The sequence below is a fragment of the Phlebotomus papatasi genome, chromosome 1 (assembly GCF_024763615.1).
Source record: "Phlebotomus papatasi isolate M1 chromosome 1, Ppap_2.1, whole genome shotgun sequence".
NCBI classification, from domain to species: Eukaryota; Metazoa; Arthropoda; class Insecta; order Diptera; family Psychodidae; genus Phlebotomus; species Phlebotomus papatasi.
This window is the reverse complement of record NC_077222.1, coordinates 44,064,066-44,079,531: the sequence shown is the minus strand read 5'-3', so window position 1 is coordinate 44,079,531 and position 15,466 is coordinate 44,064,066. Positions and strand designations below refer to the sequence as shown.

The 15,466-nt window shown below is 36.3% G+C and overlaps 4 protein-coding genes across 4 annotated transcripts; 2 read left to right on the top strand and 2 right to left on the bottom strand.

Annotated features, from left to right (window-relative positions):
- Positions 1-3,327, top strand: LOC129798361 (T-complex protein 1 subunit beta-like). Its single transcript, XM_055841480.1, has 3 exons — positions 1-136; positions 551-1,600; positions 2,561-3,327. Exons 1-3 carry the CDS (start codon positions 134-136, stop codon positions 3,113-3,115), a joined length of 1,608 nt encoding a protein of 535 aa, XP_055697455.1. The 5' UTR covers positions 1-133; the 3' UTR covers positions 3,116-3,327.
- A 1,386-nt stretch (positions 3,328-4,713) lies between these two features.
- Positions 4,714-9,949, bottom strand: LOC129798357 (protein HIRA homolog). The gene is made up of 4 exons (XM_055841477.1): positions 9,706-9,949; positions 7,629-9,604; positions 4,930-5,508; positions 4,714-4,865 (listed from the first exon to the last, which is right to left on the bottom strand). The coding sequence occupies exons 1-4, from the start codon at positions 9,740-9,742 to the stop codon at positions 4,752-4,754; spliced, it is 2,706 nt and encodes a 901-aa protein (XP_055697452.1). The 5' UTR covers positions 9,743-9,949; the 3' UTR covers positions 4,714-4,751.
- Positions 9,950-10,076: 127 nt separating this feature from the next.
- On the top strand, positions 10,077-13,111 carry LOC129798360 (T-complex protein 1 subunit beta-like). The gene is made up of 3 exons (XM_055841479.1): positions 10,077-10,366; positions 10,776-11,825; positions 12,462-13,111. The coding sequence occupies exons 1-3, from the start codon at positions 10,364-10,366 to the stop codon at positions 13,014-13,016; spliced, it is 1,608 nt and encodes a 535-aa protein (XP_055697454.1). The 5' UTR covers positions 10,077-10,363; the 3' UTR covers positions 13,017-13,111.
- A 1,844-nt stretch (positions 13,112-14,955) lies between these two features.
- On the bottom strand, positions 14,956-15,431 carry LOC129798370 (histone H2B). The gene has a single exon (XM_055841489.1). The coding sequence runs from the start codon at positions 15,372-15,374 to the stop codon at positions 15,003-15,005; it is 372 nt and encodes a 123-aa protein (XP_055697464.1). The 5' UTR covers positions 15,375-15,431; the 3' UTR covers positions 14,956-15,002.
- Between the last annotated feature and the right edge of the window lie 35 nt (positions 15,432-15,466).

The window sequence follows — 15,466 nt, the reverse complement described above, 5'->3', positions numbered from 1 at the left end:
GAGGTTTTACCACCAGAGGGATTTAACAACGTCTAAACAGCCATCAAAAATTCCATGTAGTTTCGATAGTAAGAAATTTTACACGTGTTGCATTGCAGTACAGAGAGAAATAAAATAACTTTTTTGAAGAAATATGGTAAGTTTATAAGCATAGAATCATAAAATACATCACGGATGCGTTAGCTACTACAACGAAATATTGCGGTTCTTAAAAAATCACCAGAATATTGAATAGAGGATTAAGAAAAATTATGTAAATTACATGAAACTTCTAGAAGATTCTGCCCTCCGTATTTTTAACTTCATTTCCAGGGATTTGGCAATATATTTCATTATAGTTAAATATTTATTATGCGCTAAATAGCTCCCATTTAGCAATATTGTTTCAGCAATTAAGTTAACGTTGGAAGCACCGCGTTCACATATTATTGACGTATTGTAAAATTTATAATATCAGAAACCAACAATTTAATTACATTTACAAAATTTTAAAAATGCTCTGACATAAGCATCTTCTAAATTCTTAAATATTGACAAAAATTACTTACAGGAAGTTGCACTAAATCCTGTACGAATTTTAAAAAATGATGCGCAAGAGGAGAAGGGCGAAATTGCTCGTCTTTCATCCTTTGTTGGTGCCATTGCAATTGGGGACTTAGTCAAGAGCACTCTTGGACCTAAAGGAATGGATAAGATTCTTGTATCGCATGGACGAAATGCCGGTGAGGTTATGGTAACAAATGACGGAGCAACAATTCTCAAGGCTGTCGGCGTAGACAATCCTGCGGCCAAAATTCTTGTGGACATGTCAAAAGTACAAGATGATGAGGTTGGAGATGGTACAACTTCAGTTACAGTGCTAGCTGCAGAATTACTTCGTGAAGCAGAAAAGATGGTGGAGTGCAAATTGCATCCGCAAACAATAATTGCTGGATGGAGACAAGCAGTCAATGTAGCTCGTGATGCTTTATTATCTGTGGCTCAGGACAATTCGAATAATGTTGAGAAATTTCGCAATGATCTTATGAATATTGCACGTACAACGCTGAGTTCAAAAATTCTATCACAACACAAGGAACATTTTGCCAAGTTGGCGGTGGATGCCATATTGCGCCTTCGAGGATCTGGAGAGCTCAACGCTATTCAAATTATAAAAAAGCAAGGCGGAACACTTAAAGACAGTTTCTTGGAGGAGGGCTTCTTGCTAGACAAAAAACCTGGTGTTCATCAACCCAAACGTGTAGAAAATGCCATAATTTTGATAGCCAATACGCCTATGGATACGGATAAAATTAAAGTGTTTGGATCGCAGGTGAAAGTGGATTCGATGGCAAAGATTGCTGACTTGGAAATAACTGAAAAAGAAAAGATGAAGGATAAGGTCCAAAAAATCCTCGCTCATAATTGCAATGTTTTCATTAACCGGCAGCTTATTTATAACTATCCGGAACAATTGTTTGCTGATGCTGGCATCATGGCTATTGAACATGCTGATTTTGATGGAATTGAACGACTAGCTCTAGTGACAGGTGGTGAAATAGTTTCTACGTTTGATCACCCAGAACTAGTGAAATTTGGCCATTGCAAGGTTATTGAGCAGGTAATTTCGTCAATAATTCTTTAAATATTTACATTTATATTATGCCAATTTTATTTTAAATTATTTATTTAATCAATTATAAACGTTATTAGGGTAAGTGTGCCAAATTTCGGCATAGATGCATGCAAACGTCAAAGTCTCAAGTTTGAAATGTAATATTTTAAATACAAATTGATTTTTTATATATTTTTTTCTGAAAGAGTGTTGTTTGGAACCTTGTAAAGAGTTTACCGTCTTTATTTACTCTAAAATCATTCTTAATACATTTTAAAATGAATAAAAATATAGACATAACTTTGGTGCCCTATTTCGGCCACCTTCATTCTCATAGTTTCTTGCCCGGGAATTCTTCAAATGTCTCTTTCACGTCATATCGTTTGTCGAAGCTACATTGTTTTGTTATTCTTTTGTATAATCTCTTCTAAAGTACAGTAGAGTCTCGCTATAGTCCATATTTGGTTCCAAATTTGACACTTGGGTCGCACTATAGTCCATATCATTTTTTAAAATTATCAACGAATTTTAGTATTGAAATTGCTCGACGGCTTCCACTTTCTTTGCGATTGTGGTACTTGTGCTCGCTCTCATCATTAAGGATCGCAATTATCACAACTACCTAATTAAGTTTGCCAAAAATATTAAAATAATTATGATAACATTGCGGTCGCGTACTAAAAAACATAACCTCAGTGATTTGAAATCAACGGTCGATAAATTGTGGACTATTGAGCGATGGCCTATAGCGAGACTCTACTGTACGTAAAATCTAACAGTTCATAGAAATTCGAGGAACAAAAAAGGTGGCCGAAATTGAAAGCTGGCCGGAATTTGGCACACTTACCCTATATATTTAATATTTATATCAACAAGAGATTTATGGTATTAAACTTTTATTTGGAAGCATTTAATTTTTTTTCTTTTCAAAAAATCCAAAACATTTCCTATTATTATTTTATGCAGGTAATGATCGGAGAAGATACTCTTCTGCGGTTTAGTGGTGTTAAACTAGGGGAAGCCTGTTCCATTGTAATACGTGGAGCAACACAGCAAATAATTGACGAGGCTGATCGTTCCCTTCATGATGCCCTATGTGTTTTGATGTCTACGGTGCGCGAGTCAAAAACTGTTTACGGTGGGGGTTGCAGTGAAGCCTTGATGGCAAGTGCAATTCAAGCTAAAGCAGCGTCAACTCCAGGCAAAGAGGCAATTGCCATGGAAGCATTTGCTAAGGCATTAATGCAATTGCCTACAATTATTGCTGATAATGCCGGCTACGACTCTGCCCAACTTGTGTCCGAATTAAAAGCCGCCCATGTACAAGGGCATCATACAATGGGTCTAGATATGGAACGCAACAGCATTGGATGTATGAAAGAGCTAGGTATTACTGAATCGTATGCAGTTAAACGACAAGTACTTGTATCAGCTGCCGAAGCAGCTGAAATGATTCTCAGAGTGGATAATATTATTAAATGTGCTCCCAGAAAACGTATACCGGATCGCGGTTTCTGCTAAATTCAATATTAATACTGTTTTTTTTTTTCAAATATTTTGCATTTTGGTTTTGTTTAATAATTCACTTTAATGCTTTTTGTCAGTATCGATGTTAGAGTTCCAATAGGGGCATAACACAGTTTTCATACTAAAATGCCTAATATTATATAAAATAATTATAATTTACTGTATTGAGTGTAATACTTTAATAAAAAAAAAATCTAAAAGTCCAATTGTACGAAATTTAATTGAAGCTGTTTCCGAAAATCAATTAAGTATTGTTGTGAGGCGAAATATTGAAAGAGTAACCCCAGAGGTGATGCATTAAATTCTCTGAAGAAAATCAGACGGTTTGACGGGTAAATAGCGCATTTACATCTAAGGTAAAATTCATGCGACCAACTCATACATCAGCGAAAGACATTGAGGCGATATTGAATGCAAAAACAACCCAAGCCAGAAAATAGTGCTCTTAAAGCACACCAAATCCTTATGTACAGTAAAGGTATCACTAGGATTCCTAGTATTAAACAAACACCAATTTTGTTAGATTTATAAGTTAGATTTGTAGCCAATAGGAGAAAATATAAAAATTTTTGAAATCGAAATTCAAAAACAAGCTGGGCTGGAGATGCAATCGAATCATGCTCAATGGGCGGCTTGAATGGGCTACTAATTGAGCGGGAACCGTTGGTTCCTAATCTCGCCTCCTTCAGCTGTGTGAGAGACAGCTATTGCATTCGGAAATTCTGCGGGATTGGGCTTGGACCATCCAGGGAGAGACGAGGCTTTTAGTCCCCTTCCTAATTGCCATCGGTTCTCTGAGCTCGTCAGCCTGAGCAGCGTGGTAACAGGTATTGCCATCGGCATGATCACCGGAGTGAACTGGGATCCAGAATGCTGTACCACTTTTCAGGAAGTGACGAGGCTGTTGCATATACATATAATATATATTAGATGAGTTCATATATTCTGTCAGTAGAAGAGGTCGAAAGTTTGGAGTGGTATATCTCAGCTCCTGATGAACATAATTGGATAGGTGAACTATTGTTAGAAAGCTTGGCTCATTAGCTTTTAGAATCTGGTATATGTAGTCTGCTATGAGTAAACTATGGTCATCCAGAACCATTTATGTCGAAGAAGACACTTTTTGCAGCGTCATTTTTGCCCATCTATTGCTGGGACCAGGAGTGACCCACAATTCTCGCATTAGGACTGTTCGTTAGAGGAAATCAAAGGGTATAATTTGTGGAAGAAACTTTTTTTGGACATCTAATTTTTTTTTATTCATCCACTCTTGCAAGAATTTTGAAGTGTTAAACGCAAGGAAAAAATTACAGAAATCCTTGAGATTTTCTCAAGTTAACTTACAGTCTATTAGTGCCACTTTTATTATTTTGACTCAAAAGTATCGCATTCGGGGCTCATTTTTAAGAAAAATAATGCTGAACTGAAAATTTCGTCTTCTGAAAAGTTGACAAAAGGAAGTTATGACAAATGCTGATTTAACTGACGATATATATATATATAATTGCTCCCTGAATATTACAAAGGTCGAACTCGGTTTTTTGCAATTTATTTATATCATTTTCTGTTCATTTAAAAAAAATAACATTTGCTTTTTCGATTAAATATTTATTACTGCATATTTTGATAGTTAGAGTTGTAAATTACTAAGCTGTTCGGTGTACTCCATATAAATACGCTGCCATTTTGGCTCTGATTTCAAATTTTCCAAAATTGTCTCCAAAAGCGTCAACTTGCTGATACCCTTATAAATAAAATAATATATTTAGTTGTTTGTAAAAAAAAAGTGCAAGAAATAGTAATTTTACCAAAATTTCTGTATTATTGGAATGTATAGATCGTAGGAGATCGTCAAGTGTTAGTCTCAGTCTTTGTTCAGTGCCATAATTTGCCAAGTGATATCCCAATGCAGAATACCAGTATTTAAGTTCCACGGGTGACTGAATAGTCTCACACAGTTGAATTTGATTTTCAATGAATGTAAACTGACTAATGTTTTCCCATGTACTTTCTGTTACATCTATGAAACTGTGTGACATAGGTAAAAGTGAATGTGCTGCTCCCTGAATTCCCATTATTGGATAAGTACGCAAGTTCTTATGGACTGCCATTGTAGGTGGTTTGTAATTTATTAGATTGCGTTGATTTAGAACATCCTTGGAATGAAGAATGAGCCAGCTCTCTAAATCCGTAGAAAATGTATATGCACATCCATTAGAAATTAAGACGAAAGGTATTCCCCGATCTGTGACTGTTAGCATTTTGACAGTTCCTCCACGAATTATGTCCAAACAGTTTGTGGACACAATAACTTTCTGTTTTTCTAAATTCCACACACGAACTAAACCACATTCTGATACAACACCTCCGAATTCACCAGAGAAACTCTAAAAAAAATATATATATTATATTAGATGAGATCATATATTCTGTCAGTAGAAGAGGTAAAAAGTTTGGAGTGGTATATCTCAGCTCCTGATGAACATAATTGGATGAGTGAACTATTGTTGGAAAGCTTGGTTCATTAGCTTTCAGAATCTGGTATATGTAATTGGCTATGGGTAAATCATGGTCATCCAGAACCATTTATGTCGAAGAAGACACTTTTTGCAGCGTCATTTTTGACCATCTACTGCTGGGACCAGGAGTGACCCACAATTCTCGCACTTGGACTGTTCGTTAGAGGAACTCAAAAGGTATAATTTGTAGAAGAAACTTTTTTTTTGGACATCTTACTTTTTTTTATTCATCGACTTTTGCAAGAATTTTAAAATGTTAAACGCAAGGAAAAAATTCCATTTTCTGGACAAACTAATGAAGATATCGACTTGGAATGTTCTGAGTATCCCCCCATAAGTTGATCCAAGGAATCCAAATGTCACTTCAATTTCACCCCAACGTCTATCCTTCCCCTCCAGAAATCACTCCTTTAGGAATATCTCAAGAACCAGACCATCGATGCATTTCATTTTGGGATATGTTTTAGAGAGTATCCTGGCGGACATTTCATTCATACATCTCAAAGACGTCCGACCTCTTCTTTTTGCACTTGCTAATAATCTGGTTAGAAGAGCAGAATTTCTTTTGATCAATTTTCTGACCAAAGAGACAAAGTTAGTGACTTTTATTGTTCTGAGTACCCCCCCATAAGTCAATCTAAGGAATCGAAACAACACATGCATTTGCCTCTCATCCCACTCCTTCTCCTCCAGAAACCACTCTTTTGGGAATATCTCAAGAAATAAACCATCGATCCTTTTCATATTTGGATATGTTTTTGACATGGCCAAGGCGGACATTTCGTCCTCAGACACCAATATCATCCAGAAATTTATTCTTGGAATTTCCAAGGCCAATTAATAGACTGCGTAAGGGAGTGTATTTTTAACGGATTTAGACAGAATGTAGTTTATTTGATAGATCTTAAATTTTTTTACAAGCTTATTCAATTTTTACTTGGTTAAGTATTTCTTTTATGTTGAAATTCACTGGTACAAAAGTTTAAACACTTATTTTCTAGATTCCAAAAAAAAATTCCTGGATGATATTGGCGTCTGAGGACGAAATGTCCGCTAAGACACTCTCTAAAACATTTCCAAAAATGAAATGCATCGATGGTCTGGTTCTTGAGATATTTCTAAAAGAGTGGTTTCTGGAGGAGAAGGAGTGGGATGAGAGGCAAATGCATGTGTTGTTTCGATTCCTTAGATTGACTTATGGGGGGGGGGGGGGGTACTCAGAACAATAAAAGTCACTAACTTTGTCTCTTTGGTCAGAAAATTGATCAAAAGAAATTCTGCTCTTCTAACCAGATTATTAGCAAGTGCAAAAAGAAGAGGTCGGACGTCTTTGAGATGTATGAATGAAATGTCCGCCAGGATACTCTCTAAAACATATCCCAAAATGAAATGCATCGATGGTCTGGTTCTTGAGATATTCCTAAAGGAGTGATTTCTGGAGGGGAAGGATAGACGTTGGGGTGAAATTGAAGTGACATTTGGATTCCTTGGATCAACTTATGGGGGGATACTCAGAACATTCCAAGTCGATATCTTCATTAGTTTGTCCAGAAAATGGAATTTTTTCCTTGCGTTTAACATTTTAAAATTCTTGCAAAAGTCGATGAATAAAAAAAAGTAAGATGTCCAAAAAAAAGTTTCTTCTACAAATTATACCTTTTGAGTTCCTCTAACGAACAGTCCAAGTGCGAGAATTGTGGGTCACTCCTGGTCCCAGCAGTAGATGGTCAAAAATGACGCTGCAAAAAGTGTCTTCTTCGACATAAATGGTTCTGGATGACCATGATTTACCCATAGCCAATTACATATACCAGATTCTGAAAGCTAATGAACCAAGCTTTCCAACAATAGTTCACTCATCCAATTATGTTCATCAGGAGCTGAGATATACCACTCCAAACTTTTTACCTCTTCTACTGACAGAATATATGATCTCATCTAATACATATAGGTATAAAGTCTAAAAAGTTAGAATAAAAAAAACTCACAAATGCGCTTTGTATAACTGATGTTGGCATATTCAGGATGGGCAAAGTGAGAACTCCTGTACGAAGATTGATGAACCGCACAGTTCCGTCTAGGCAACATATAATTATATACTTTGAACATGCACTGCAATTAACTACTGATGATCCTAAAAAGATTTCCCAGACTGTATTCATAGGCGTAGCATTTGAGATGCAAAAGACTCGTGAAAGCATCCCATATGGAGACTTTATGGCATAATTAGCCACCTGAATTCGCAAATCATTTACTGTACGCACAAAATTTCCTGTTATTATCTCTGAACGACCTGCTATTAGATTTCGTGTAATGTTTGTGCAATCAGATTTTGTAGAATTTTGAGTGCATGTTGACTTTCCAATTGCCATATTTAAAGTAATCGTCCTAGCCGGCGGCGGAAGACTCTTTGTAAGACGGAAGTCAAGTTGATCTTCAGAACGATCAATCATATACAAAGGCATTTTTTGTCTAGGAATCACTTTCTCAATTATTATAGAGCTCTTACTGCGTGAGCAGCTATTAAGCTCAATTGGATTACTTTCATTTGTCTCCTGGTTCATAGGAATAAACATGGGTGTAATACGTCTTTTGCCGTCTGCTGTTCTTGTCTCAATTTGTTTGTGTATGGCCTGCTTTGACTGCGCCGACTCATTGGAAAAATTAACGACAGGTATTTTTTCATCACACTTATTATGTGATACTGTTTTCTTTTGAAGTAACACACTGTGGCCCTTCTCTTCTTGAACTCTACTATCTAATTCTGTTATAAATGTTGGCTGTTTTTGCTTTTCACAAACAATATTGTCCAGAAGTTCAGCATTCTCTATTATCATGTCCTTTTCTGATTGCATATTCATGTCATTTACACTCTTGCCATACATACGTTGGTACAAGGCATTTTTATCCTCTTCAGAGAGAGGTGTACCTAATTCATCATCGGTAAATTGTAAACAAGCTACTGTACCATCCCCGCTGCATGCCATTAGAATATATCCATCAGAGCTCCATGATAAATCCAGTATGCTATCTTGAAAAATTTCATGAATAACTAAAAGTGGCCTTTGAAGTGCTGTCATCCAAATGGATAGTGAATGATCACGTGAACCAACAGCTAAACAGCAATACTGTTGAGACTTGTTGGTCTTAGGCGCCGTCCGCATCATAATAGAATTGTGAAATCGTACACAAGTGACTGCTTTGCGATGTCCAACAAAATCTTTATCGCATTTCCACCCCTCACGCTCAATAATCTGTGCTGTTGGTCCACCTCCATTCATTGCATGTGCTGAAACTAAGTACTGACCGTCCGGTGACCAAGAAAGTCGGAGAATGTGCGTAGTACCTCCACATTCTTGAAATGGTTCTGTGATGGTCGTTTGACAAGTCCAATCGGTTGTCTTCCATACTTTTATACTACGATCATCGCTCTGGGATGCTATAAACTTTCCTACGGGATCCCAAGCAACTCCCTTGACTAAGCCTGTGTGTCCCTTGAGGATAGCTACAATCGATGGTAGCGCAAATACATCCCAAATTATTACTGTATTATCTACGCTGCAGCTGCTTAACCATCTATCCTGTGGTGACCATGCCATGTCTAAAATATCTCCAGCATGACCCCTAAGTGTTGTTACACAGCGCCAGTTTTCAACACTCTTCGTGAAGCCCCCACTGCCAAATACTCCTCCACTTCCTTTGGCTCTTTTCCATATCATAACTGTTTTATCATCACCACCCGATGCTAAACACTGTCCATTAATACTCCAACGAACAGAATTCACGCACGCAAGATGATTGTCCATTTGACACAATACCTTTGGCACAGACTTATCTCTTTCCACCTTCTCATTAATTATGGGGGCAATGTTCCATACAACAACTCGACCTGAATCGCTCCCTTGACCACCGGTGGCAAATTTTGTACCATCTGGATGAATATCCAAGGAAAATATTGGTTTTTCTGTAATGAAATAAACCCAAAATGCAACGTTTTTAGGTTATGTTTGCATTTATTATTACTACAGCTACTACACAGCTATACTATTATAATCTATACTTAACCATCATGATGCACCCAGTCTGGCTTAAGAAGCTTCATTACAGCAAAGCAGAAATCACTAAATTTTCTGAAGTTTCAAAAGAAATTTGTAATACGCATGCACAGAATACAACGCATTATTATTTTTATTAATTTTACTGCACTACTGAGTACAAATTCCACAAAAATATGAACTTTCTTTCACGCAAATTTTCACAATCACTGGTGGTGAGGTGAAACGGGTGAAACAGATGAAAAAAACACGGGTCGCTGCGAAAGTTTTCAAATTTCCGAGTACAGTTTGCGCCACCATCGCCAACTTTTCGGATTTCGGACAAAAGCTTCATTGACTCCAAAAAAAACGAAGGAAAATTTTTTTTTTAACATTTTCACTATTTCACTCACTACTCGTGCTTTTATTTTTATTAAAAAACTTAAATTTATCATATTTTCACTTTTTTCTGCGTATTTATAAATTAATTTGTCCCAAGTGGATTACCGGTCGATTCAAATTCATTTGACAGCAGTCACAATTTTCAGACACAAGAGGCGCTCGTATATGTGGCGAGCTTTTTTTTCCATGTAGTTTCGATTTTATGGATATATTTATAGTAAAAAATTTTACACGTGTTGTGTTGCATTGCAGAACAGAGAGAAATAAAATAACTTTTTTGAAGAAATATGGTAAGTTTATAAGCATAGAATCATAAAATACATCACGGATGCGTTAGCTACTACAACAAAATATTGCGGTTCTTAAAAAATCACCAGAATATTGAATAGAAGATTAAGAAAAATTATGTAAATTACATGACACTTCTAGAAGATTCTGCCCTCGTATTTTTAACTTCATTTCCAGGGATTTGGCAATATATTTCATTATAGTTAAATATTTATTATGCGCTAAAGCTCCCAGTTAGCAATATTGTTTCAGCAATTAAGTTAACATGGAAGCACCGCGTTCACATATTATTGACGTATTGTAAAATTTAATATCAGAAACCAACAATTTAATTACATTTACAAAATTTTAAAAATGCTCTGACGTAAGCATCTTCTAATATTCTTAAATATTGTCAAAAATTACTTACAGGAAGTAGCACTGAATCCTGTACGAATTTTAAAAAATGATGCGCAAGAGGAGAAGGGCGAAATTGCTCGTCTTTCATCCTTTGTTGGTGCCATTGCAATTGGGGACTTAGTCAAGAGCACTCTTGGACCTAAAGGAATGGATAAGATTCTTGTATCGCATGGACGAAATGCCGGTGAGGTTATGGTAACAAATGACGGAGCAACAATTCTCAAGGCTGTCGGCGTAGACAATCCTGCGGCCAAAATTCTTGTGGACATGTCAAAAGTACAAGATGATGAGGTTGGAGATGGTACAACTTCAGTTACAGTGCTAGCTGCAGAATTACTTCGTGAAGCAGAAAAGATGGTGGAGTGCAAATTGCATCCGCAAACAATAATTGCTGGATGGAGACAAGCAGTCAATGTAGCTCGTGATGCTTTATTATCTGTGGCTCAGGACAATTCGAATAATGTTGAGAAATTTCGCAATGATCTTATGAATATTGCACGTACAACGCTGAGTTCAAAAATTCTATCACAACACAAGGAACATTTTGCCAAGTTGGCGGTGGATGCCATATTGCGCCTTCGAGGATCTGGAGAGCTCAACGCTATTCAAATTATAAAAAAGCAAGGCGGAACACTTAAAGACAGTTTCTTGGAAGAGGGCTTCTTGCTAGACAAAAAACCTGGTGTTCATCAACCCAAACGTGTAGAAAATGCCATAATTTTGATAGCCAATACGCCTATGGATACGGATAAAATTAAAGTGTTTGGATCGCAGGTGAAAGTGGATTCGATGGCAAAGATTGCTGACTTGGAAATAACTGAAAAAGAAAAGATGAAGGATAAGGTCCAAAAAATCCTCGCTCATAATTGCAATGTTTTCATTAACCGGCAGCTTATTTATAACTATCCGGAACAATTGTTTGCTGATGCTGGCATCATGGCTATTGAACATGCTGATTTTGATGGGATTGAACGACTAGCTCTAGTGACAGGTGGTGAAATAGTTTCTACCTTTGATCACCCAGAACTAGTGAAATTTGGCCATTGCAAGGTTATTGAGCAGGTAATTTCGTCAATAATTCTTTAAATATTTACATTTATATTATGCCAATTTTATTTTAAATTATTTATTTAATCAATTATAAACGTTATTAGGGTAAGTGTGCCAAATTTCGGCATAGATGCATGCAAACGTCAAAGTCTCAAGTTTGAAATGTAATATTTTAAATACAAATTGATTTTTTATATATTTTTTTCTGAAAGAGTGTTGTTTGGAACCTTGTAAAGAGTTTACCGTCTTTTTTTACTCTAAAATCATTCTTAATACATTTTAAAATGAATAAAAAATATAGACATACTTTGGTGCCCTATTTCGGCCACCTTCATTCTCATAGTTTCTTGCCTGGGAATTCTTCAAATGTCTCTTTCACGTCATATCGTTTATCGAAGCTACATTGTTTTGTTATTCTTTTGCATTGTATAATCTCTTCTAAAGTACGTAAAATCTAACAGTTCATAGAAATTCGAGGAACAAAAAAGGTGGCCGAAATTGAAAGCTGTCCGGAATTTGGCACACTTACCCTATATATTTAATATTTATATCAACAAGAGATTTATGGTATTAAACTTTTATTTGGAAGCATTTAATTTTTTTTCTTTTCAAAAAATCCAAAACATTTCCTATTATTATTTTATGCAGGTAATGATCGGAGAAGATACTCTTCTGCGGTTTAGTGGTGTTAAACTAGGGGAAGCTTGTTCCATTGTAATACGTGGAGCAACACAGCAAATAATTGACGAGGCTGATCGTTCCCTTCATGATGCCCTATGTGTTTTGATGTCTACGGTGCGCGAGTCAAAAACTGTTTACGGTGGGGGTTGCAGTGAAGCCTTGATGGCAAGTGCAATTCAAGCTAGAGCAGCGTCAACTCCAGGCAAAGAGGCAATTGCCATGGAAGCATTTGCTAAGGCATTAATGCAATTGCCTACAATTATCGCTGATAATGCCGGCTACGACTCTGCCCAACTTGTGTCCGAATTAAAAGCCGCCCATGTACAAGGGCATCATACAATGGGTCTAGATATGGAACGCAACAGCATTGGATGTATGAAAGAGCTAGGTATTACTGAATCGTATGCAGTTAAACGACAAGTACTTGTATCAGCTGCCGAAGCAGCTGAAATGATTCTCAGAGTGGATAATATTATTAAATGTGCTCCCAGAAAACGTATACCGGATCGCGGTTTCTGCTAAATTCAATATTAATACTGTTTTTTTTTTCAAATATTTTGCATTTTGTTTAATAATTCCATAGACTTAAAATACATTAAAACTCATTTTTATTTTAAGGTAATGAAATTTTAGAGTGTTGTAGTCCAGTCTAGGACGTTTCCAAAATGGGGCGTAAGTGCGCTGTGGTTTCAATAGAACCGGAGATATGAGGGGTCAAAATTCACGAAATTCAAAAAATCATATTTCCAGTTCTATGTGACCGATTTTGACAATTGTGGGCTTAAACGAAAGATCTCACCAAATGTTACAACTTTCTAGAACATTTGAACTTCGTGGGACCAACACCAGTGGCGCCACAATTGAAAAACCACTTTCAATATCACATAACCTCAATTATCTCGACGGTCGCTGAACCGATTTTGATGATTTCAAAATCGGACATTTGTGTCTACATTTCGTCCATACATCATTTTTCGATCTGATAATGCGATCTGTCCGATTTTGCCGTTTAAGTGTGAAAAAATTGATTTTTCCCATAATAACGCTTTGAAACCACTCAGATGCCAATTTGAGTGCTTCTACTCAACCAAGACACCTAAAATAGGGTTTGAAATGAAAAGTATCACAAAATACAACAATTCTTTGATATAGTTGAACTTCACCAAATGAACATTTGAGGCGCTCTGGTCGAAAAAACGAGTTCAGAAACAAAAAACCGCGCTTATCTCGGCTTCTGAGTAATCGATGAGATCATGTTCTACGGCAAAATTATAGAGAACATTCTGGTCTACATTTCACCCATATAACACTTTTCTGCCAGTCCATCCAAATCCTTGATATTTTGGTTTAAATACAAAATTTGTAAAATTTCACGAATTTGATTCAATATAACTGAATGGCGTCTCCCAACTTCAGCTCTAAGTCGAATTTGCATACACTCCGAGTTAGCTCACTTTAAGAATCTTACCTACAATAAGCCGGTTAGGATAATCTGTCCCTTTTAAGCGTTTTTCTGAGTTTAATTTTATTTATACAAGTAAAAAAAAAATTCTCTAATCAAAAGCCAAAAGTATTTATTCTATATATTACTTTTGAAATTTTATCTAATAGAAGCGTTCATCGCCATTATCATTTATGTTTTTTTTAAACATCATAAGACTCTTATAGTCGCACAAATTCACAAATTTTATGCAACAGACAACACAATATCGTCGGTTCCGAAGAAGACTATTGTAAGTCTACTTACAATAGTATAAAAAGATGGTATCATTGGATGCAGAAACCTTAGATCTATATCCCCACAAAATTTTATGTTGATTAAGATATTCCTGCAAAAGTTATAAGAAAAAAACCTAAAATCAGCGTGCCCAATTATTGAGTTTTCTGCCCACAATTTTGCTATAATTAATTTAAAAATAGTGTTAACTAGAAGATATTCAATGCGTAGGTATGATAAAATAGTTTCAAAAGATAAAAGTATACTAATTGCAGTGAAGTTAATGAAAATAAATTTTAGTTGTCAAACTTTAAACCTCTTTCCTGTAAAGTTTACATTTTGGACTTACAATAGTCTTCTTCGGAACCGACGATATTATATGATCTTTACAAATGCAAGTCTGGAAGATATGTCTAAAACATTTGAAAAAGAGCTTTTTTTTAGCTCTTCTTATTAACCTAAATTTGCCAATATCCAGCCTAGACCTTTAATAAATATTCATCAAAAAATTATAATAATAATTTAATAAGGATACTATAATATACTTTTATATAGAAGTAAAAGAAAGCATGAAAACCGAAACAACTTTTCTTGTGATAAAATTTTGAACACTCAAGTGAATCGCCATTTTGTTCTGCTGCTTCTCGATTCTTAAATATTTTTTTCAGGAAATTGCGAGACAATGAGATTATTTCCCAGAAATTGAAGAATGATCACAAACTCTTTATGAAATGTATTTGTGGCCCTCAAAAGGGCCGTTTTTTGTTGCAAATCAGAAGATTTGGAAGAATTTACTTGGAGCTGGTGTATTTAGTGACGGCTTTAGTTCCTTCACTTACGGCGTGCTTGGCCAATTCTCCGGGCAGCAGGAGACGCACAGCAGTCTGGATTTCGCGACTCGTGATGGTCGAACGCTTGTTGTAATGGGCCAGACGAGAAGCCTCTGCAGCAATGCGCTCGAAGATGTCATTCACGAAGCTGTTCATGATGCTCATGGCTTTGCTGCTGATGCCAGTGTCAGGATGGACCTGCTTCAGCACTTTGTAGATGTAAATGGCATAGCTCTCTTTACGCTTGCGCTTCTTCTTTTTGTCCGTCTTGGAGATGTTCTTCTGGGCCTTTCCAGCCTTCTTGGCAGCCTTTCCACTAGTCTTCGGAGCCATTGTAATTGAAGTATTCTCAGTGAAGTAACTTTTGATACTAAAAAGTCGTACAGGGAACACCAGTATTTATGGACTTCGTAACTCGAAATGTT